At 36.2% G+C, this 25,637-nt stretch overlaps 2 protein-coding genes across 2 annotated transcripts; both read right to left on the bottom strand.

Moving 5' to 3' along the window:
• LOC18783966 lies at nucleotides 236–4,329 on the bottom strand. Its single transcript, XM_020558761.1, has 8 exons — nucleotides 4,138–4,329; nucleotides 3,562–3,772; nucleotides 2,506–3,009; nucleotides 2,249–2,401; nucleotides 1,762–1,869; nucleotides 1,493–1,535; nucleotides 969–1,399; nucleotides 236–860 (listed from the first exon to the last, which is right to left on the bottom strand). Exons 5-8 carry the CDS (start codon nucleotides 1,795–1,797, stop codon nucleotides 792–794), a joined length of 579 nt encoding a protein of 192 aa, XP_020414350.1. The 5' UTR covers nucleotides 1,798–1,869; nucleotides 2,249–2,401; nucleotides 2,506–3,009; nucleotides 3,562–3,772; nucleotides 4,138–4,329; the 3' UTR covers nucleotides 236–791.
• LOC18782790 (ankyrin repeat-containing protein NPR4) lies at nucleotides 19,435–23,271 on the bottom strand. Its single transcript, XM_020560097.1, has 7 exons — nucleotides 23,205–23,271; nucleotides 21,617–22,123; nucleotides 21,364–21,516; nucleotides 20,875–20,982; nucleotides 20,612–20,659; nucleotides 20,097–20,518; nucleotides 19,435–19,989 (listed from the first exon to the last, which is right to left on the bottom strand). The coding sequence occupies exons 1-7, from the start codon at nucleotides 23,269–23,271 to the stop codon at nucleotides 19,435–19,437; spliced, it is 1,860 nt and encodes a 619-aa protein (XP_020415686.1).

The raw sequence follows: 25,637 nt of genomic DNA, 5'->3' as shown, positions 1-25,637 counted from the left end.
CGAGAAACAGATGACTAGTCATCATTTTATGAAAACAGTTTTAATGCCATGATATGTAATGCATACTTACCTTTGTCAAATTGCTTGAACCTCCATAGGATAGATGTTAGTTTAAGAACACCTAGAGAAGCTATTCTTAAACCAAGCTTGAGCTTGATAAAAACAATAAAAATCCTATTACAAAATTGTCAAGGGAAGCCAAAAGAAATAACTCAAAATGCATACATTAACAAACATCACACAGCATAATCAGGATTTTATTCCCAGGCTCTGCAAAATATTCCTCTTCCATAGGTAAACATTAAAATGTCAAGAAAGAGTGGGAATTGCATCCACACAAACGAGGTGATTGGAACGCCGGCAAGCAAAAGGATTGGAATAGATACCCATGATTCTCCCTCCAGCATAATAAAAAGAGTTGAAGAAAAAGCAACCATCATGGCGGCGATAGATAAAAAGAGGGTGAAAAGGCCTAATAGCATTTTTGTGGGCAAAGACTTGAGGAAATCATCTTCTGCATAACGTGATGTGAGAATTCCCAAGAATATCATCACTGATGTCGTCGAAAAAAAGAGTGATATAGAATCTGAAATTAGAAAAACCCTAAAGATCTTCTTTCTTAAGAAGGTGGGAAAACCTGTATCTTGATTGCTTCCACCAGGAACTGTAAATGCAGCAGCAAACATAATGGTAACAATGAGAGCACCTACGACTGTGCAAGAAGTTGCTGTCCCTTTCATCGACTCTTCTCCTTCCTTCATCAATGCTTTGTGGTTCTTGATGAATATTTCTTATGCTGTCATTTTCTCAGTAGAATTTATAACTTCAAAGTCCCGGGGGGATAAAATACGCTCCACCTCCTACATTTTATTAAAAAATACTCACATCACATATGTAGCCAATAGGTATATGTAACAAAGTAATTGTCTAAGGCTACATATATGTAATATAAAGTGAGAAAATCTGACCTTGAACCATTGTAGCTCTCTTTGCATTTGCAAAGCTGCACCTTGAATATGATTAAGATGTGCAGATAAACTCCCTGCTGCATGTAGGATAGTATTGTTAAACCTATATGCATGCTTTAAGATAGCATTCCTATCATATTCATTAATCCCATATATAAGATTAAAAACTTTTTCTTGACGACATTCAACGGCATAATGAAATATTGATCTGCCTCTTTCATCCATCGTCATTAGTGGGATTCTTGGATTCGCCTTACACGTCTCCCTAATAAACTCCACTTTTCCTCGTTCTACAGCTCGGAAGATTGCCGTTTCCATGAAGTCAGTTTGCTTCCGGTAAAGATTTGTACGTTTTACCACGTCACACACGAGCCGTAGAATTTGAAGATTTCGGTCATGGCCCAGTCTGATTTCATGCAAGTCATGGATTCCTAGGTTAACAGTGAAAACAATATTAATCTACAACGTATTACAAAAGTGAGAATTAAACCAAAAATCAATAATGTTGCATATAGTTAGCGTACCTAACAGTTTGAGAAGATTCTTAACAACTCCTTGGACCGATAACTGCATTGCGAAATCAGTAGATGTTGGCAAAACAAAAACAAAAAAGAAAGAAAAACATACAAAAATGTTTATAGAACTTTTTTACTTCGACTGCTATACTCTATATATACTAGTGGTACGTGTATGATGAACATTTTGAACACAGTGTACTTTCAATGTGCTTTTTTTAATATAAAATATAACAAAGGATTCAATATTGAAAGCCAAGAAGAAAATGGTAACGTACCTGAGGAAATGAGATCCCTTCGATTTCTTTTGTCATCTTCTAGTTCTTCAAAATTTACGCAAACATCAGAGTTGATAGGAACAGGTTGAGGTTGTTGTACGTGTATATCTAAAGAGAAAGCAACACAATCCAATCAATACATTTTCCTACTTGTCTGAATATTTGTGTGTGTGTGAAGACACTGTCTTGTGAACAATGAAAGCCAATGAATATTCAGACTTGCACTCCTTCATATATACATAATAAATCTAATGAAATCTAATGAATATATATAGAGAAAAAATAGAAAGCTCTTGTAAGGTTCATTTCGTATTAATATAATTAATATATACTTTTTTTTCAGTCTCAAATCGATTATTCTTGCAATACAAAATAAATCAAATCAGACATATATATTTAGTTGCTACATCTCACTATATATAACTTTAACATGAAAAATTTAGTTTGATCTACAAAGAGAAGAGAGAATAGAATACAAAATACTAACTGTTATAGATCAAGCGCTGCCAACAACTTAGGCGAACTTCACTTGGAAATGCAGAATGCAAACCAGCCAGTGTATTTAGAGGGGAGTGCCCCAGCGAGTAATTTTCAGTAAGGGCCAATTTTGGGTACTTCTGAAGCAAATCCCATCCAATATCTATATTATAGTTGGTTCATCATATAAGCAACCACAAATCAACATATACTATAATTGGTTATATATATATATATATATATATTTCAAAATGATGTCAAAATTACCCAATTTATTTCTGTGGACAAAGCAATAGGAAATAAGTTGAGCACCGTCGCGGCCGTTCTTATCTTGAGTCAAAACATGGATTGGAGTGCGAGAATAGAGAAAGCGAGCTATTTCCCAGTGGCCCCAACCACAAGCGACTAAAACTGGAGTCCTATCTTTTGAGTTGGTAAAACGCTTGGTAACTAAATTCTTGTTCTTTTTAACCATTTTGGCAACTATTGCGGCCATTCCTTTTAGCAAAGCATAGAAAAAAGCTGTGAAACCAAGGTCATCATCAATTTCCAAGTCCTTTTCTGTCATCAGCTTCAACAACTCTTCCACAATGTGTAACTGCTTCCTCTCGATTGCCTCGTGAAGAGCTGTTCCACCGCTTGATGAACCTCTATATGTTAGTGCACCGGGGTGTCGATCAATAAACTCCTTTGCAGCATTCCAATCACCACGCTTCAAACTATCGTACAAAGGATCATACTTCACATCGCTCTCATCATTATTATTATGCCCTGTTTCTTAGCAAACAAAAAAATAGTTCTTAGATCTAGGTCCAAAATGATTAGCTAGTATTGGATTTAGTCCACGCGTTTTAGTTTTAGATGTAGGTCCTTGGACTTTATTTACTTTTTTTGTTGTGTCAATTTTATCATTTGAGATAAATAAGAAAAACATATTGAAAATCTAAATTTAATGCATAATTTCCTTGAAATTGAATTTTGAATTCTTTCCTTGTTAATATTTACCTAATATATACCATTTAATCAATAAAAGACAAACCCACATATTATACCTATACGATGGACAATAGGACAATATATCTATACCATGGGATAATATATTTACATCATAGGCTGAACAAACCACAAAACATCTTACCTATAAGTAAGGTGGAAAAATAAACAAGCAGAATATTAAATTACCTATAACTTAGGTGCATAAAAACATAAGTCGGACAGTATATGCTACATATATCTCCGGCACATAAAAAAGATAAGTGGTAAAGCGTATGTTACCTATAACTTAGATTCATAAATAAAAAGGCAAAAAAGTTATGCTCTCACTCTTGTTCTGGGTTTACAACCTATTGTATAGGTAAGCTCCTGTCGTATAGGTAATCGCCGACACAGTACCTAGGTCACATGTATATGCCAAACATCGAAGAAGATAATCCCAAGCAATGTGTCAAATACCTATGTCATAGGTACACTTTCACAAGTTACCTGTAGGCTAGGTTCTCCGTGAAGTCCCATATTAAGCCACTGTGTAAAGTACCTGCGCCATTGGTACACTGTTAGAGGTTTTAGATGATGATTAAACCCAGTTATGATATTTCTCTATTACAAAATTGGGAACATCAGTCATTCTGTAACTATAACATTTGAAATGACAGATCAAGGAAGCTTCAATCAAAGAAAGAGATCATCACTGCAAACCGACTTAAACTAGCATGGTAGCGCCTAATCAACCGACGATGGTCTTACAAGAATCTCTCTGACTTTATCTCCTCTTTATATTTCCACTCTTAACAAACAATTCAAAGAGATGAAAAGTCCTCCCTCCAACAAACCATAACAGAAAAGGAACCCACAGTTTTTGATAATCCAAAAAATTGACATACCCTGAATGAGAGAATTTACCTGGGATACAGAAACTTCAATTGATGCCACAGTTTTTGATAACCCAAAAAATTTGGGTTATTCCATATGTAATCGTGAATTATTAGAAGGAACCCACAAATCTTCCCATTAAGGAACCAAAAAATCAGTGAAAATTGGCAAAAACAGAGGATCACTTTTGGAATTTCTGCGATTTGGGGGATCTGAGATATGCAATTTGGTGAAACCTTCTACTTTCCGTTTGTATATAATGGCAGTAGTTGTAAATAAATTAAAATTTGTGGCCACACTATTTGCTTAGGTGGCTGCATGACTGGGCTTTAGGAGTGGAATAAATAGGTAACAATTACTATCCTGCAATCAAACTGTATTCTTCAAATTGGACCCATATCTAAGAGCCCCAAGGATTTACTTGCAAATAACACAAAAATAAATTGCAGTTCGATTTTATTGTAAAATTCAAGTACAAATATTGTTATTTTCTTACAAGTTTCTTAAAACGTAGCAAATAGAAATTCCAAACACCAGATTACGAAAGGAATTTTAATTGACCTAACCAAATTTGCCTGGAAAATAATTCCCCTCGATAAGTAGAATTGAAACTCTTAACAAGGAAGGGGAATTGCATCCATAAAAATGTGGTAATTGGAAAACTAGAAAGCAGAATAAGTGGAAGAATAATCCTAAATTTTCCATGAAGCAAAATGATGAGAGAACAATAAAAGGCAATCATCATGGTGACGATAGACAGAAAAAGAGTGAGAAGGCCTAACAACATTTTTGTGCGTAGGGATTTGAGGAAATCGTCCTGGGCATAACGTGATGTGAGGATTCCTAAGAATATCATTACTGAAGTCGTGGAAGAAAATAGGGAGATAGCATCTGAAACTATAAAAATTATGGGAAAACCTGAGTTCTGATTGTTTCCACCAGGAACTGTAAAGGCTGCAGCGAACATGATGGTAACTATGAGAGCACCTACAACTGTACAAGAAGTTGCTGCCCCTTACATTGAATTTTCTCCCTCCTTCATCAATTCCTTGTGGTTTTTGGTAAATAGCTCGTGTTGTTAATCCACACTTAGCAGTCACTGCCTCACGAACTTTGAGAGGTACTATACTCTCCACCTCCTGCATTTCATTGAACAAGAAGACAATTGATTATATCGCCATGAACTCTTTGTTATTACAAATTATTTTTTGCCTGTTTTGAGTCTTTGTCCTTCCTCTAGAAATAATCTAACGATTCATTTTCTGGTGTTCGAAGTTTAATTTTGCAGATTCTGTTGTGTTACGACTTTTCTGTGACTACTAGAAAGGGATTAAGGCCACGGTTGCTATGGTACAGTTAACATTCTTGTCCGGCATACCTTGACAGTGAGACTCAGTTGTCAACTAAAAACAAAAGAAAGCTTATTTTTGGTTAATAATGCTTAAAGTTTAGTTTAGTTTATGAAGGAATACTGTCTTCAATGTGATTTTATAAAAGAAATATTGAACTTCATACTTATCCCAACCGAGTTTGAAGCCACATATATACTGGATAGTTAATTTGACCATGGCAGTTTATATATGCAACTTCTCATATATTGGTTTGATATGAATTTCAACTTAGTATGTAAAGCTGCACCTTGAACCAACCATTCTATTTAGTATGAATTTCAACAGTAACTTGCAAAACATTACGAGTCATCAGAATTTCTAACCTTGAACCATTCTATTTCACTTTTCATTTGTACAGCTGCACCTTGAACCTTCAGTGTAGAAGGGGAGAAACTAACTGCTAAATCTAGCAGTGTGTTTCCAAGCTTATCAACAGCACCTGCTATAAGCTCTCTCTTGTTTTCATGGAGCAGATATATAAGACTATAAACCCGTGCTTGACGACGTTCAATTGCAAAGTGAAAAATGGTCCTGCCTTTTGAATCAGTGATACGCCAGAGGTTTGAATTGTCAGCACATATATGAGAAATAAACGCCACATGCCCTCGTTCTACAGCTTGGAAGATCGCTGTACGCACCCAACTTTTAATTTCTTTTACATCAGTAAAAAACCTCGTCGTTTTGGACATATAACGTAGAAATTCATAGATTCGGTGACTTGTCACTTTCATGTCATATGTGCGTTTGATTCCTTCATCGACATCGAGAAGCTTACAAAATTAACAATGTTGTAAAAGACCTGATTGAGAGGAAAATGGTGAAGGAAAAGAAATCAACAATGTGGATGTAACTAGTCGTCGCATTAAATTTTAAGGAGATTTGTAACTAGTCGTCGCATTAAATTTTAGAGAGATTTGTAACTAGTCGTCGCATTAAACCCATATCTGCGTTGCAAAAGAACATATAAAACAGGATACAAAATACACCGCACATTTTCAGTAAATGATAATAAAAAGTGGTTTTTTTTCTTCTTATATATCTATTTTTCCTCGATCTTCAAAAAAACACTACCAAAAAAAAATTGCAACAGTCACCATTATTCCCAGCAAATGTCACCAAATAATAGTGACTATTGCCATTTTTTTTTTTTTGGTATTCAAAAACTAAAAACCAAAAACATACAAATTACAAAACAAACCTTAAGTAAAAGATGTTTTATGACGTTAAAACAAAGGTTTCTGGAGCGCAAATCAAGCGACATTTCAGAGTTGGAACATTTTTATATATATATATATATATACAGTCCTCTTCTATTGAGAGATCCTTTAAATAATTCTATTTAAGGGACGGTTTAGGGTACTCTATAATTTTTTTTTCAATGATCCAAACCATCTATTTTTTAGGTCTTCATTCATAGATCATCCTTACAAAAAATTAGACAAATTAAAAACTGTTTTGACATCCAATTGTGTCCTACAAAATTAATGAACACGGTGCTTCAAGAAAGTACTAAATTTTTAATAACTCAATTAAATGGTCAAATGATATCGGATTTAAGTGATTTTTTGTAGAGATGATCTTTGAATGAGTATCTACAAAATAGACTGTTTGGATTAGTGAAATACAATCCGGAGTGGGCCCTTCAAGTGGTGTCCCTCAAATAATATTTGAGGGATCCCTCAATAAAAGCTCTGTATATACATATATATGTACCTGAGCGGATCGGACTCCTTTGATTATTTTGATCATGTTCTGTAGGTTGCACATTCATACGAAAATCATAGTAGCTGCCCGTAAAAGGTATATGCATACCTATTAAGAAAACAACACAATCCAAGATATACATTAAACTATTTCTCTGGAGATTCTGAATTTTTTTTTCTTTCAATTTGATATCATTTATAACTATAATTGATCAAGAGGATTTCTTCCAAAAAATCCTCAATAAATATATGGGGATTGCTAACACGTGGGTTACTTTTTTGCTAACACATGAGCATTCATAATCATGCTCTCTAAATTTTTAGTTAAAATTTAGTTAAAAACACTATAAAACTATTTTATGAGCTCTTTATAAAATTTCAACTCTTTGAGTCATAAATATTTTAAATATTTTTTAATTCAATTTTGCTGGGTTTTGCATGTGAGAGAGGAAGCTTGCTCTCTGGATGTAGTTGTTTTAGCTAGTGATGAAGTAGTGGGTGTGCTGGGTAGTTTCTGGCAGCTCGACAAAAACTCTATCAAACTTTGAAAAAGTTTACCAAAAGGGAAAATGGGGAGAGATGGAAGGATGATGCTCGAAATTGCAGAGGTTTCAGAGATGAGAGATAAAACTTGCTCTCTGGATGTGTCTTGTGTGTTGGGTAGGAGGTGACCCTTTTTATAGCCGCTGGAAGCTACTATTTTCCAAGAAACCCTAATGGTTTCTATCCAATTTGGCCAAACTTTTTCCTTCCTTTCTCATCCCTTCCTCTGACTTATCCTATTTGGTGAAATTCTCTTTGCCCAATTGCACAAAAACAGGAATTTTTGGAGATCAATGCTCTTCCTGCAGCTGCCTCAGTGGAGAACTCCTATTCCCAACCATCTTCTTTCCTTCTTTCCTTCCCTCTTCTATGGCTAGATCTAGTGGGGTGAAAGAAATAGGTATGTACGTTGGTTTGAATGGTGTTTTGCTCAAGTATCCCTTGGTTTTTCTGATGGCTTACGTTCAGATTCATTCCCCCATGTGCTGGAGCCTCCTAGCAACTTACACACATGGATATTTTGGCTTTCATCGTGGCTTTTGTTTTCAGCTAGGTGCTGGAGATTTGCAGATGTTTTCTTGGGTTGCTTGGGCCTTCTAGGACAATAAGTTGGTTTATCAAGTAAATGGGCTAACTTCATCAATTGTTGGGCTATTTTGGTTGAAATGATGGACTACTTTCTCTTCTATGCTCACCCACATGTTTGGGCCTAAGAAATGGGCTTGAGTCCCGGAGCTCCCAAGCAACCTGGGACTTCCATTTCTCGGCCCATCAATGGGCCTCATGTCAATTCATTACCATCCATACCACAACCCACTCAAGCAAGCCCTAGACATTTGAGTGATTTGGGCCTACTTAGGCTTGTAGCATGGTTGGGGTGGGAAATAATGATTTCTCGCATGGCGTGGCATGCTTTTTATCATGATGCTTGACGGGGTAATTAGCATGGGCTCGTAGAGCTAGTGTATTTTATGATCTTTATTTCAATCCTTAGCATGACAGATTATTTATTTGGCATGGCACGTGAACTGTGACTTGTGCATGGCGTTCTTTCGTGTGCTCCAAATTGAGTCTTTTCTTAATAAGGTGTCGTATTGGGCTGAGAATTTATTTGGCCCCAATCGTGGATTTTTTGGGCCTCAACAGCACTTAACAGACTCACTAACGGTTTGGCTAATGAAGGGGGCATACTGTAGGGTTTTCGTGACGTTGAGTATGTACTGATAAATATCTCCAAAATCGGGTATAAACTCGTAATGACCCTATAAGTTAGGGGGTTTTGTGTAGTTTGTCCTATCATATATTATACCTATTTTGTGAGTTGGTTGTTTTGAGAATGAGAACTGAGAAACAAAAACAAAAAGAGTGCTGCTATTTGCACCTCCGTTAATTTTCTTACTCACCATATAAATTTTAAAAACAACAATCCTATCTTTCCATCCACCATTATTTCTAAAATACCCTTTAATTATTAATTCAAGTAAATTCTCCACGCAATCACTTATGGACAGCTGTCATTCAATTTGAGGCTTAAAAAAACCTTCACCGCAGTCGCTACTCTCTGTGTCCACCGCCTCTGCAACTCAAAACCCAGTCATTCTCTCTCATAGCTCCCTCTCCTCTCCTGCAACTCAAACCATCTATTTTTCTCTCTCTAGTCAGCGACTCTCTCTCTCTCTCTCTCTCTCTCTCTCTCTCTCTCTCTGCGCGCTAGCAACGATGGAGGACGACAAGGTCGATTTCAATTGGTCTAACAAAATCAACTTCCGATTTTTGAATTCAAAATGAAGAAAACATAAAATCCAGTATGAGTTTATATATACCTTCTTTAGGAGACGGCTTTGGCTGGTTAAGAAGTTGAAGAGTTGTAATCGCGGAAACTAAAGCTGCCATGTTCAATCTGCGGAGCAAGAACTAGCTTGTAAATTCCCTACTATATCTATATGTGCGCTTACACTATATATAGACAAACTTACTTCTGAATTGATCTATAGACAACAAATCAGTAATAAATAAAAAATGACAGATCAGCAAAGGACTTGACAAAACCTCGATGCCCCTCTGGCATGTGTGAACATAGTAATTAAAGACATTTACCATAAGAGTAATGTAGTAAAGAGAGTTCCAGTGCAGGAAATTTCGTCGACGTTAGAGCATCTTCAATGCTTTGCTGTAAATAATAAGCAAACTTCAAAGATTGTTGCATGCGCTCATGACACTTCCTTTTATTTGTTTAGCATTTTTATAAACAAAACACTGATTTTTAAAATATATAATTACAAAAATGAAATAATCAAACTTAATTTAAGATATAAATATAAATATAATTATTTTATTTTATTTTTCTCTAAAAATATATAAAATATTAAATGGGCTTTAAACAAGCTAGCTTGTTAAGAATCCAAGTTATCGTATACCACCATTAATTACAGATACCAGTACCATTTTGAAGGATTTTTTTTTTTTAGTAATGCTACACTTACCACATATTTATCCCACATTTCTATACCACATGATGTGGCATGTCCATATCATATGCCACATCAATAAAATAAATGAAGTGTATTTTAATAAATAAAATTAGAAAAATAGAAACTAGTATTTTACATGATGTGGTATGTACACATCAGATGCCACATCATGTGGTATGAAATTGTGGTATAAAAATGTTGTAAGACTAGTATTATTCTTTTCTTTTTCTTTTTAATTATTGTATAAGGAGAAACTAAACATCTTTCCATAGGATTCTGCTTGTGAATAAATACTTTCAGTCGTTCACAACGAACAATAGACACCAATTCGCAATTGAATATAGATGAAGATCTAAATTTAGTGTACATAGGGAGACAAAAAAGTTTGGGATCGATACTAGAAGAAGCCAGAGAACGTTTAATTTTGTGTGTGTTAGATCAAAATGCCTAATTTGTTTTGAAGAAGCTTCATCTTTTTTTGAGGTTGCTTCAAGCTTTCTTCATCTCGAGCCTCTACTTTATTCCTATTTTCTTTTACTTTTTCTTTGTTGGGTGTCTTGATCTTTTACGAAAACAATAGGCTCTCTTTAATTCTCAACATTGCTGCAAGAGAAAGCAAAGGAAATCCAAAGAACCATTCCTTTCTTATAGGCTCTTTGGAACGCCAGTCCCGTGTAACCCCCCTACCCCAAAAAAAAAAAAAAAAACACTTGTGGTTCATTGAAATCATGAAATAGTGATAATGATGATAAAGAGCAAACCCAAGTCCCGGTTTCTATTTTCAAAAAACTGTCTTCTGGTAATGTTGACCAAGTAACCACCAAATATGTAACACCCCGACCCCAAATTTCTCCAAATTTAACCCTTATTTAATTATTTAATTATTTAAGGATATTTTAGTCATATTTTTAACCGGAGAGAGTTTGGGACCGTGACTTGTATTTTTGGATAGGTCGTACTGAGACGAGTTCATAGACACGTAGTGGGCTCGAATCGGAGTTGTAACGAGAGAGTTATGGTCAAAAGAAGCCCAGTGGCATAATCGTAAATATTTCAAAATAGAATTTTTTATAAAATCTGATTTCTCTCTCTCTCTCTCTCTCTCTCTCTCTCTCTCTCTCTCTCTCTCCTCGTAACTCCGGCCACCGGCCGCGTCTGCGGACGGGGCCGGTACCAAAAGGACCGGCTCGGCCTCGGCGTCACGACCCGGCCCTTCCCCGACATCGGCCGCCGCTCCAGTCGCCGGAAAATGGCGATTTTCACCCGGATGTCGCCCGATCTTCACGGCCGCCGATCTCCCTCCTCCGGCCGCTATTTCTGGCGATCAAGGTATGGAAATTCATCCCTTCTGCATGCTCTAGCTGATGGTTGGGTAGGATTAGATCGATTCTTAGCGTAGACAATTCGATTTTCGAATTCAAAATCGACCGAACTTCGGCCGCCGTGTTCGGCCACTTCCGGTCAGTTTTTGGGGTGGGTTCAAGAACAAAAGTGGCTCCAAATAGGGTGTTATACCTAGGGTAGGAGTTTGGAGCCGTGGTTTTGAGATTTTTCGGCGAAGCGTTATCGCTTTGAGCACCCACGCGCTGCCGGCGCATGCGGAAGCACCTGGGAACTGTAGAAAAAGTAGCACTGTGTTCCGATGAGATCCTTAGGTTGTCACGAGTGCGTAGGATTTCGCGGATCTCAATTCGGACGTCGTTTGACTATCGAACGGATATTCGCATGTTGCACGTTATCCGGGTTCGATAGGTTGGGACCGTTGGATGGTCCCAAATTTAATATATGTTAATCTAGGTAATTCTAGGATCGTGTAGGAATTCACGGATTGTGAATCGGAGCCCCGGATGTTCCGAATAATAATTTTAAAGTTTATATTTTATATTAATTGTTAGATCGTGCGATCGTGAACAATCCGACCGTCCGATCTAAACCAAACTCGCAGGACAAGTGTCCTATACCTGGTAGAACCCATAGGGACTTCCGGATCGGAAATTGGAGGTCGTGGGTTCCGCAGGTCCGTTTGACCAGGGTTAGAGTAGTTTGACCCTTGGTTGACCGTGAGTCACCCGAAGTAGTCTCACCTCTCCAGGGGAGATTATCGGGTGCTAGACTATTGTGGAGGGTTACACAATATTAGAATTAATGTTTATTATTATAATTATAATAAGTTTGTACAAGAGTACAAAAGAGTCTAGAATGTCAGTTTGGAGTGCTATACGCACTACCTTAGGTACCTCCCCGGATTTTGGATTCACTACAAGCACCACCAAGTAAAAATTAGGTCCCGCGTGGCGTAGGTTATCCGGCGTTGGGACAGACCCCATACGTGGCATTGGTTGTACCGGCGTATGGGGAGATTTGTAATATGATGTTCAGGTCTCACGTGGCGTAGGTTATCCGGAGTTGAGACAGGCCCCATACGTGGCGTTGGTTGTACCAGCGTATGGAGAAATATTGTGATATTGTGTTGAGGTCGCACGTGGCGTAGGTTATCCGGCGTGTCGACAGACCCCATACGTGGCGTTGGTTGTACCAGCGTATGGGGAGATTTGTGATATGATGTTGAGGTCCCGCGTGGCGTAGGTTATCCGGCGTTGGGACAGGCCCCATACGTGGCGTTGGTTGTACCGGCGTATGGGAAGTTATGTGATATGATGTGCAGGTCTCACGTGGCGTAGGTTATCCGGCGTTGAGACAGACCCCATACGTGGCGTTGGTTGTACCGGCGTATGAGGAGATATAATGATAGTATGGCATGGTCGCACGTGGCGTAGGTTATCCGGCGTGTTGACAGGCCCCATACGTGGCGTTGGTTGTACCGGCGTATGGGGAGAATATGTGAAATACAAAGAAATGAAATAAGGTATCGCCGATGTGTGGAATTGGATTTTATGAAAGAACTACGTGTGGCTTGATCCCTCAAGGAGGGTACGTAGGCAGCCTAAGGTTATTAGGTGCAGCCGCAGATTAAATGTTAGTCATAATTGGTATTTGAATTGTTTGGTAGTTGGTTAAGAATTATTGGAAGGCCGAAGGCCATTTGTGTGAATTGCATGAAATTATATTGTGCATGCTGCCAGTTGGGAATATTAAATGCGTTTTTATGCAGGTATAAATTTTGAGAAATGTCCAATTTATAGGGGAGACTCTGCCAAAATTTCGGCAGGAAGTCTCGGTTTTTAGTAAGTGGGCCTGGCATCGGGGTAATGTCAGGAATTCCAAAGGGTTCGTCTAGGGTTTTGAGAAAATTCGGAGCGGATCCTTTCAAAATATGTTTCTCACGATAAGTATCACAAGAAGAAAGAAAAATGAACATCCTGATTCTCACTCACATACAAATTCTTTCAAAGTTTCTTGTATAGAAAAGGAAAAGAAAAATACTTGGCAAATGACTTGGACCATGCCCATTCTTCGTATGACAGTTGGGCATGTGAACGTGCCAGACTCAAAAATTAAACAATTGGGCCGTTTTTGAGATTTTGAGGGCCCTATGCGAAACTTAAATTGGAACCTCACATAATCTAATATGAAAATACTATAAATAAAAATTTGCCATAATTTCATGTCATAAACAATTTTTTTATAACTAAAAGTCACCATCAATAAATATGTAATGACAATCAGAAATCAAATTAGTAAAAATTTAAATGTTTACATTTGATAAAGTAAAATGTTTGGTACAAAAATAAGCTTCTTGTGCCCCTATAAGGTCCCTTGCTGCCTCCAATAAGAAATATGTGTTTAATAGGAAAAAAAATTGTTCATCACAAATTAAAGAGTAGTTGCACACAAATGTCATTAACAAATTAGATTAAATTGCATTAAACACAAAAGCAACAATGAATCTTTAAGAGCTCCTCTTTGAGATTGAGTCAATTCCTCGAATTTTCTTTTTCTAAGTCGTTTGTATATCCAGAAACATATTTTCTAGTAGGTGGCATATTTAGATTACAAAGAAAAATTCCAAAACCCTATAACCTGGAAGAAAACTCCAGCAAGAAATAGATAAATATTTCTACAAACTATATTCTCATATAACCAATCATCAACATGATAATAATTTAATAAAATAAGTCATGTAATAAATAGAATACATTGAAATTTAGATACATACCTAAATTTAAATTGAGATTTGAATATGACTATTTGATTTTGAGTGGTCTTTATGAATTTAGGAATTAGGGTTTTCTCTTTTTGGTGTTGAAATTCTTGAAATTGAAAGAATAACAAAAATTGTCAAAGAATTGAAAAAGAACCAAAGAGAGATTGATGAATAATGATGATTATTTACCAGAAAATCAGAGTTTAAGAGAAAGAATAAGCCATGAAGTTTTTTGTTTTGTTTTTTTTTTAAATGAAGAAAGTACTTTTCTTGGAGGAGAAACATATATATATATATATATATATATATATATTAATTTTTAAGAACGATAGTTTGGGGGATATATATACTCTTGCAGTTGAGCTTCGATGTTTCCTGTTTTTAAAAGGCTTTCTGTTTTTATTTTTATTTTTATTTTTATTTTTATAATTATGTAAAGTTTGTAGTTATAATTATAATGCAAAAATAATATAAAAATAGGCAAATAGATCGAACTCTTGCCCTTTTTTTAAAGGAATATGCGCTCTAGCCAACCTCACCGGACACACTCTTGTGCAAATACTCAGCACGCTATACTATATATACAATTCCTATAATATTAAAAAATATATATATATAAAGAATTTTTATTAGTTTGGCATGGCATGTACAATATTTCTATATTTATTTAATGAATTAAATCCCAAAATATAGCTTGGATTAACTCATGACCGAAATTATATATTATATTGGGCTTTAAATGTCTTTCGGCTTCCTGTGACTTTTTGGGGCCTCAACACTGGTTTTCAGTCCTTCCACAAACAGATGAAAACTCAGTTTAATGCTCAAATCCAGATTCTTCGATTATACAATGTTTGAGAATTTGTCAATCATGACTTTCAGACTTACTTCCAACAACATGGAATTATCCATGAGACGACTTGTCCTCAGACACCCCAACAAAATGGTGTTGCAGAATGAAAGAATCGACATCTTCTTGAAACCACCCGAGCACTTCTGATTGGCACTCATGTTCCTCGCCATCACTAGGATGACACTATTGTCATCGCCATTCACCTAATCAACCGCATCCCTTCTAGTGTATTGACCTTTAAAACTCCCTTACAAGTGCTTGCGCAACACAGACCTCTGCCCTCTGTTTTGGTACTCACACCCCGAATCTTTAGATGTGTGGCTTTCGTTCATCTCTACAAAAATCAACGTAGCAAACTTGATCTTTGTGCGCTTCGTTGTATTTTTTTGGGTTATGTCACTCATCAAAAAGGCTACCGCTGTTATCACCCTCCTACTCGACGTACCTATGTCACTTTGGATGTGACCTTTCTAGAATCTGAATTGTTCTTTCATGACCCATCATCTAATTCTACGCTTTAGGGGGAGAAACGAAGTGAAGAGCAGAATTGGAGCAACTTAGAAAACGAAGAAATTCTCCTATGTACAGAAATGATCGATTATCCCGAGTTTGGAGTATGAGATTACTCTCTGCTGAAAAGCGATCAATCGCCCATTCATAGCGATCAATTGCCTGACCTATCAGATCCATGTGAAGATATTTATGATCCGAGTCTCACACCTATAGACAATACAGAACAACAACATGAAGACCCCTCTCTAACTCAACAGTACCAACAGACCAATCTCATGAGAATATCCTTGAGGTAACTACTCTTACTAGACTTGTGCATTTAGAGGATAAAACTATTAGATATCAATTACCTTTCAGGCAAAATCGTGGGAAGCCACCAAACTGTTATTCACCTGATAATGGCAAGACATCTAAGTATCCAATTGCAAATCATGTATCAACTGAGAAGCTGTCTAAACCACTCAAGGCTTTTGTGCATCAGTTGTCTGCTATCCATATTCCAACCAAGGTCTCTGAAGCATTGAAAGATCCTAAGTGGGTCCAAGCTATAAAAGAGGAGATGAAAGCTCTTGAGAAAAATCAGATTTGGACATTGGAAACTATACCACGAGGAAAAAAGAATATCGGATGTAGATGGGTGTTTACTATAAAACACAATGCAGATGGATCTATCGAGCGATACAAGGCAAGACTTGTGGCAAAAGGGTACACACAGACCTATGGTATAAACTATGAAGAAACCTTCGCTCCAGTTGCAAAGTTAAACACCGTCAGAGTCTTATTGTCTCTTGCAACTAATTTGGATTGGCCACTGCACCAGTTTGATGTAAAGAATGCTTTTCTACATGGCGAACTCATGGAGAAGGTGTACATGGACATTCCTCCTGGATATAATATTACTCAAACTGGAACAGTTTGCATGTTACGAAAAGTATTGTACGGATTGAAACAGTCACCACATGCATGGTTTGGACAGTTCACCATGGCAATGAAGAACAGTGGTTTCAAACAGTGCAACTCAGATCATACTCTGTTCTTGAAACATCGAAAAGGGAAGGTAACATCATTAATAATCTATGTTGATGATATGATTATTACTGGGAATGATAAACATGAAATATCACAGCTACAAAACTATTTGGCTATTGAGTTTGAGATGAAGGATCTAGGCGGACTCAAGTATTTCTTGGGGATTGAGGTGGCTCGATCGCAGCAAGGCATATTTCTCTCTCAAAGGAAATATGTCTTGGACTTATTTACAGACACAGGAATGCTAGATTGCAAACCTGCGGACACTCCTATTGTTCAGAATCATCATCTTTGAGAATATCCAGATCAAGTTCCAACTAACAAAGACAGATACCAAAGGTTAGTGGGAAGATTGATCTATTTGTCACATACTCGACCAGACATTGCTTATGCAGTGAGCGTTGTCAGTCAATTTATGCACTCTCCAAGTGAAGACCACATGAATGCAATTCTTCGGATACTTAGATATTTGAAGTCTGCACCTAGAAAATGACTTATGTTCTCAAAGCATGGTCATCTAAATATTGATAGTTATTCAGATGCAGATTGGGTAGGTAATGTAACAGATAGAAAATTCACATCAGGTTACTTCACATTCGTGGGAGGTAATTTGGTGACATGGTGGAGCAAGAAACAGAATGTAGTAGCTTTATCCAGTGCAGAAGCTGAGTTCAGAGGCATGACTAAAGGGATTTGTGAACTTCTTTGGTTAAGAAAGTTGCTTACTGAACTTTGGTATAAACCTACATCCACAATGAATATCTTTTGTGATAACAAGGCTGCTATAGCCATTGCATAGAATTCGGTTCAGCATGATCGTACCAAACATGTTGAGGTGGATCGACACTTCATTAAACAGAAGCTTGAGGCTAAAGTGTTTCAGTTTCCTTTTGTGAAATCCAAGGATCAATTTGCGGATATTTTGACAATGACGATTTCCAGTAAAGCATTCCACAATTCACTGGATCAGTTGGGCATTTGCGACATCTATGCACCAACGTGAGGGGGAGTGTTGGCGTGACTTGTAGATATTGACTTACTTTCCTTACACACCAAGAATTCCTATTATAATTGTAATTGATTTACTTTAATTCCTGATTTCCTACTGTAAATAGATTTAGGAATTTATTATTTACTTGTCCATTTAGGTTTCGTTGTATTATAAATATGACCTTCTACAAGGAGAAAAATACACAGAAAATTCCCACAAACAAATATTCTCTCATAGTTTTCATATTTTAGCAGAAGAGGCTCGCGATTTCGATGACGATAGCTAGCACGGCAAAGAACACGATCGTGGTTAAGGATTTCAGCGACGAGTTCGAGAATTCGAAGACGAAGGAGTTCATTGCGAAGATGAAGAGAGGTGGGGATTGGACCCGAACGAGAAGACGACCTTTTTGATGAGGGAGGTCGAGCGCGGACAATGTGAGACTTTCGCGTAGAAATATTGGGACTTTGAAGATGTTGACTCCGAGGACTTTGAATTTGTTTGATATTTTGAATGCGGATAAATTGATTCTGACGTCAGAGATTGTAGATTATCTGAATGCGAGATATGGGTTGAATTATGAGGGCGACGATGAAGACGAAGAAGGTGCTGAGGAAGAAGAAAAAGAAGAAGGTGAAGGATGAAGTGAAGTTCAAGGTTAAGTATTTTATGTCATTTGCTTTATCTTTGAAACTCGTTTGATACTCTTTAATTTGGGTTGTTTACTTTCTATCCAGTTGTAGGTCTAGTTTTTGAATCTGTGAACGCATTTTGTTGGGTTTAATTCAGAATTTGGATTGTTTACCTTATATTTCTATTATTATTATTATTTCAAATTTTAAATTATTTTATTTCATTTTCACATAGATATGACCAATTTACCCTCATATTTAACGACAAATTGGATGAAATGTTGAGGATTTAGACAGTAAGGGGGAAATTGGCGAAAAAAAAGAAAGTTCATATTCTTAATTTTCTATAAAAAAAAAAAAAAGATAGGGAGCTAATTGAAAGTGAGCTACCCCCTGACACAAGTAAACAACGTTGCAGGCCCCATGGATTGTCAATGAAACATAGACTAGACCTCCATATATAGCTTATCATTTTTTTGGTCAAGTTCACTTTAAACAATGGATAGTAGGATGCAAGAATATATGACAAGATAGAATAATCAACTCGCTAATCAGTGAAAAATGTAGAAAAATATAAGCATGATGTTGGGAGTATTATAATTTGTTGAGAAGGTGCGGGAAATATAAGCACAATGTTGGACATGTTGGATGTAAAGATATCAATGGTCTCAGTGCTGTCACGTGTCAGAAGATTAAATAATAAAGTTGTTTATATATTGTTAGACTTGTTAGGCAGTTTAGAAAAACTATTAGTATTGATAAGAGAAGGTTAGAGAGGTTAGAAACATGTGAACAAGGCTTTAACTCAACTGATATAAAGTCTGTAATTGTGCTAAGTTGAGCTTAAAATGAGAAATACAAGTCTCTTTTCTATCTCTGAAATTCTCTCTGCTTTTGCTTTATTTCTTTTCTCTTTGCTCTATATTTCTTTTCAGTCTTCCTATCTTAACAACATGATCAGCTTCAATCTTCAGACATACCTCCACTGGCGGACCTAAGAATTTTTCAACAGAGGTGCAATTTTTAAAAGATAAGAGATCAACCCAAAAAAAAAAAAAAAGGGCAAGAAAGAAAGGAAGACAACCAAACATCCTTATCATTTAAAAAATACGGGGAATTGCATCCACAGAAACGAGGCGATTGGAACGCCAGCAAGCAAAATGATTGGAAAAGATACCCATGATTCTCCCTCAAGCAGAATAAAAAGAGTTGAAGAAAAAGCAACCATCATGGCGGCGATAGATAAAAAAAGGGTGAAAAGGCCTAATAGCATTTTTGTGGGCAAAGACCTGAGGAAATCGTCTTCTGCATAACGTGATGTGAGAATTCCCAAAAATATCATCACTGATGTCGTCGAAGAAAAGAGTGATATAGAATCTGAAATTAGAAAAACCCTAAAGAACTTCTTTCCTAAGAAGATGGGAAACCCTGTATCTTGATTGCTTCCACCAGGAACTGTAAATGCAGCAGCAAACATAATGGTAACAATGAGGGCACCTACGACTGTGCAAGAAGTTGCTGTTCCTTTCATCGATTCTTCTCCTTCCTTCACCAATTCTTTGTGGTTCTCGGTGAATACTTCTCGTGCTGTCATTTTCTCAGTAAAATTTATAGTTTCTAAGGCCGGCAGGGGTACAATACTCTCCACCTCCTACATTTCATTAAGAAAACTCACATCACAATAATAGCCTATAGGTATATATGTAACAAAGTAATTGTCTAAGGTTACGTATATGTTATAAAGTGAGAAAATCTGACCTTGAACCATTGTAGCTCTCTTTGCATTTGCAAAGCTGCACCTTGAATATGATTAAGATGTGCAGATAAACTCCCTGCTGCATGTAGGATAGTATTGTTAAAGTCATCTGCACTCGTTAAGATAGCATTCCTATCATATTCACTGAGCCCATATATAAGATTAAAAACTTTTTCTCGACGACATTCAACGGCATAATGAAATATTGATCTGCCTCTTTCATCCCTCGTCATTAGTGGGATTGCCTTACACATCTCCTTAATGAACTCCACTTGTCCTCGTTCTACAGCTCGGAAGATTGCCTTTAGCACGAAGTCAGTTTGCTTCGAGTCAAGATCTCTACTTTTTACCACGTCACCCATGAGCCGTAGAAATTCAAGCATTCCGACATGGTGCAATCTCATTTCATGCAAGTCATGGACTCCTAGGTTAACAGTGAAAAAAATATTAATCTACAACGTATTACAAAAGTGAGAATTAAATCAAGAATCAATAATGTTGGATGTAGCTAGCGTACCTAACAGTTTGAGAAGATTCTTAACAACTCCTTGGAAGAAACCCGTAACTGTATTGCGAAATCCAAAGATGTTGGCAAAACAAAAACATACAAAAATGTGTACGTGTATGATGAACACTTTACATGTGCTTTTTTTATATATATAAAATATAACAAAGGATGCAATATTGAAAACCAAAATAAAAAACCAAGAAGAAAATGTTTTGTATAAAAAAATAAAAAAATGTTTTGTATGATGAACACTTTGAACACAGTGTATGTACCTGAGGAAATGAGATACCTTCGATTTCTTTTGTCATCTTCTAGTTCTTCAAAATTTACACAAACATCAGAGTTGATAGGAACAGGTTGAGGTTGTTGTACGTGTATATCTAAAGAGAAAGCAACACAATCCAATCAATACATTTTCCTACTTGTCTGAATATTTGTGTGTGTGTGAAGACACTGTCTTGTGAACAATGAAAGCCAATGAATATTCAGACTTGCACTCCTTCATATATACATAATAAATCTAATGAAATCTAATGAATATATATAGAGAAAAAATAGAAAACTCTTGTAAGGTTCATTTCGTATTAATGTAATTAATATATACTTTTTTTTTTCAGTCTCAAATCGATTATTCTTGCAATACAAAATAAATCAAATCAGACATATATATTTTGTTGCTACATCTCACTATATATAACTTTAACATGAAAAATTTAGTTTGATCTACAAAGAGAAGAGAGAATAGAATACAAAATACTAACTGTTATAGATCAAACGCTGCCAACAACTTAGGGGAACTTCACTTGGAAATGCGGAATGCAAACCAGCCAGTGTATTTAGAGGAGAGTGCCCCAGCGAGTAATTTTCAGTAAGGGCCAATTTTGGATACTTCTGAAGCAAATCCCATCCAATATCTATATTATAGTTGGTTCATCATATAAGCAACCACAAATCAACATATGCTATAATTGGTTATATATATATATATATATTTCAAAATGATGTCAAAATTACCCGATTTATTTCTGTGGACAAGGCAATAGGAAATAAGTTGAGCACCATCGCGGCCGTTCTTATCTTGAGTCAAAACATGGATTGGAGTGCGAGAATAGAGAAAGCGAGCTATTTCCCAGTGGCCCCAACCACAAGCGACTAAAACTGGAGTCCTATCTTTTGAGTTGGTAAAACGCTTGGTAACTAAATTCTTGTTCTTTTTAACCATTTTGGCAACTATTGCGGCCATTCCTTTTAGCAAAGCATAGAAAAAAGCTGTGAAACCATCGCCATCTTCAATTTCCAAGTCCTTTTCTGTCATCAGCTTCAACAACTCTTCCACAATGTGTAACTGCTTCCTCTCGATTGCCTCGTGAAGAGCTGTCCCACCGCTTGATGAACCTCTATATGTTAGTGCACCGGGGTGTCGATCAATAAACTCCTTTGCAGCATTCCAATCACCACGCTTCAAACTATCGTACAAAGGATCATACTTCACATCGCTCTCATCTTTATTATTATGCAATCCTGTTTCATACCAAACATAAAAATAACAATTATGCCGTCCTGTTTAAATTAAATATATCAAAACATATTTCTATAACATAAAATAAAAAGACCCTTTTCCCGTTTGCTTACATTACATGTATATATACTAATTCTCCGTATCTAACATCCCCTACAAAGGATCATACTTCACATTCACAACGCTCTCATCATTCTTATTATTATTATGCCCTGTTTCACAGCTGGACTTTACTTGCATGCGACAACAAATAAACTTGACAAAGAATAAATGGAAAAACACCACCCCCAGTAAATGCCCAGATATATACTCTGAAACTAAAGAGAAAAATAATGCTACACCATCAATAACAGAACCTATTTACCCAAACAATTAAAATAAAATAAATATCTCTCAATATTATACCTATTTTGTGGTCCTGGTTAATTTTCCCACTCACTATGTAAATTTGAAAAACAACAATCCTATCTTTCCACCCACCTCTATTCCTAAAATATCCTTTAATTATTAATTCAAGTAAATTCTCCACCTAATATCACCTATGGACATCTGTCAATAAATTTGAGGCTCAAAAAAAAAAACTTCACCTCAGCAGCTCCTCTATGTCCCCCGCCTTTGAGGACACAGAGAGAGAGAGAGAGAGAGAGAGGGGGGGGGGGGGGGGGGGAAAAAAAAAGGGGGAAAAGGGGAAAAAAAAAATGACCACCACGATGTAGGAGGGGGAGAGGGACGCAGGTGCCAACCTTGATGACGACGCTGGTGACTATGGTGGGAAATGGAGGTTGTGGCTGGAAGAGAAAGGGTAGAATGTGGGTATGACAAAATATATATTTTATTATTATTTTTTCTTTTTCCTGATTATTTGAGTTTAAGGTTTTTTTTCCTAAGTTCTTAGCCCTCTATTTGGATGAAGGAATTGAAAATTATATAGAATTCTAAAATGACAGAACGTAGATTTCTCTCATTTCAATTTTTGGCAAATGAAAATTTCAGTGTTTAGATTTATATATGTCGAATTTTGTAAATCACGATTTTTGAATTGAAAAAGAACAAAAACATAAAATCCAGTATTAGAGTATATACCTTCTTCAGGAGACGGCTTTAGCATGTTAAGATGATTAGCAATCGAGGAAACTAATGAAGCTGCCATGTTCAATCTGCGGAGCTGGAGCTAGCTTACACTATATATAGGCAAACCCCGACGATGCCCTTCTGGCATGTGTTAACATAGTAATTAAAGACATTTACCAAAAAAGTAACGAAGTAAAGAGAGTTCGAGTGCAGGAAATTTCGTCGAGTTTAGAGCATCTTCAATGCTTTGGTGTAAATAATAAGCACACTTCAAAGATTGTTGCATGCGCTCATGACACTTCCTTTTATTTGTTTAGCATTTTTATAAACAAAAAACTGATTTTTAAAATATATAATTACAAAAATGAAATAATTAAACATAATTTAAGATATAAATATTTTTATTTTATTTTATTTTTCTCTAAAAATATATAAAATATTAAATGGGCTTAAAATAAGCTAGCCCCTTAAGAATCCAAGTTATCGTCACCATTAATTACAGATACCATTACCATTTAGAAAGATTTTTTTTTTCTTTTTAATTATTGTATAAGGAGAAACTAAGGACCTTTCCATAGGATTCTGCTTGTGAATAAATCCTTTCAGTCGTTCACAAGGAACAATAGACATCCATTCGAAATTGTATATAGATGAAGCTCTAAATTTAATGTAAATTGGGAGACAAAAATGTTTGGGGAGACAAAAATATTTGGGACCAATACTAGAAGAAGCCAGAGAACGTTTAATTTTGGGGCGCATTTTTGCTCACCACTTTAACCTTAGGTGTACCCTCACCACCTATTTCAAAAGTTGACACATGTCCATGGGTTTAACTATAGTTAATTCTTTATTTGTTATTTATTTGATGACATTATTATGAAAGAGAAACAATACTTCAATAAGATTTTTCCTGATTTACTCTTATTCTAACCTAGCAAACTTTCCACTTTTCTAACCACTTTGTTTTGTCTCATTTTGTTTACAAGAGACGGTTTTGACTGGCCTTTGTTTGAAACCTTTATTTTGGTTGGAAGAGAAATCTGCAAAAGATGGTAACTTTTAGCTGCTTCTTTTGAGTGCTCGGCTTATTTACTTTTACATATGATATTGGTTTTAGTTGCATTTGAGACCCTTATTTTTTGTTTCCTTAATGTTTCTACCAAAGTGGAAAGTGTCAATTATTTATTTGGGTTGTTGTTAATTAATTTAGAAAAGTGGAAAGTTTGCTAGGTTAGAACAAGAGTAAATTAGGAAATTTTTTATTGAAGTATTGTTTCTCTCTCATAATAATGTCATCAAATAAATAAAAAATAAAGAATTAACTATAGTTAAACCCATGGACATGTGTCAACTTTTTGGAGAGATGGTGAGAGTACACCTAGAGTTAAAGTGGTGAGCAAAAATGCACCCTTAATTTTGTGTGTGTTAGATCGAAATGCCTAGTTTGTTTTGAAGAACCTTCATCTTTTTTTTTGAGGTTGCTTCAAGCCTTCTTCATCTCGGGCCTCTACTTTATTCCTATTTTCGTTTACTTTTTCTTTGTTGGGTGTCTTCATCTTTCACGAAAACAGTAGGCTCTCTTTAATTCTCAACATTGCTGCAGGAGAAAGCAAAGGAAATCCAAAGAACCATTCCTTTCTTATAGGCTCTTTGGAACGCCAGTCCCTTTTAACCCCCCCACCCCCAAAAAAAAAAAAACACTTGTGGTTCATTGAAATCATGAAATAGTGATAATGATGATAAAGAGCAAACCCAAGTCCCAGTTTCTATTTTCAAAAAACTGTCTTCTGGTAATGTTGACCAAGTAACCACCAAATATGTTTCTCACGAAAAGTATCACAAGAAGAAAGAAAAATGAACATCCTGATTCTCACTCACATACAAATTCTTAACTTTTCACCAACAAAATGTTAGCCAATATCCAAACCTAAATCGGACATACTATAATTGAGGGGTTGTGGGTGAGGGGGCCATTTCTACAAATAACAAGCTCTGTTGAGAAATTCCATGGTAGCCCATCACAATGTTGGCTCTCAGCCCAATATTGTTATATTACTAAGCTTTTTTTTTCTTTTCTTTTCTTTCAAAGTTTGTTGTATAGAAGAGGAAAAGAAAAATACTTGGCAAATGACTTGGACGATGCCCATTCTTCGTATGACAGTTGGGCATGTGAACATGCCAAACTCAAAAATTAAACAATGGGCGTCCAATGCTTGACCAGAACTCTCAGGCCATGTTTGGTAGGCCTTACAGGATTTGATTGGGCTAAATAATACTGAGGTTAAATTGTAGCAATGGTCCCTAGACTAAGTCTCAACTTTACTTTTTGTCCCTTACATTATTAAGGGCCCATTCGGTATCATTTTCAAGGGACATTTTCTGTTTTGTTTTCTATTGTCACGTGAAAACGTGTTCAGTGGGTTATTTTGAGAAACAAGCTGAAAT

The sequence above is a fragment of the Prunus persica genome, chromosome G3 (genome assembly GCF_000346465.2).
Source record: "Prunus persica cultivar Lovell chromosome G3, Prunus_persica_NCBIv2, whole genome shotgun sequence".
Lineage (NCBI taxonomy): Eukaryota > Viridiplantae > Streptophyta > Magnoliopsida > Rosales > Rosaceae > Prunus > Prunus persica.
Note: the sequence above shows the minus strand (reverse complement) of the source record. Positions and strands in the feature narration are given on the sequence as shown.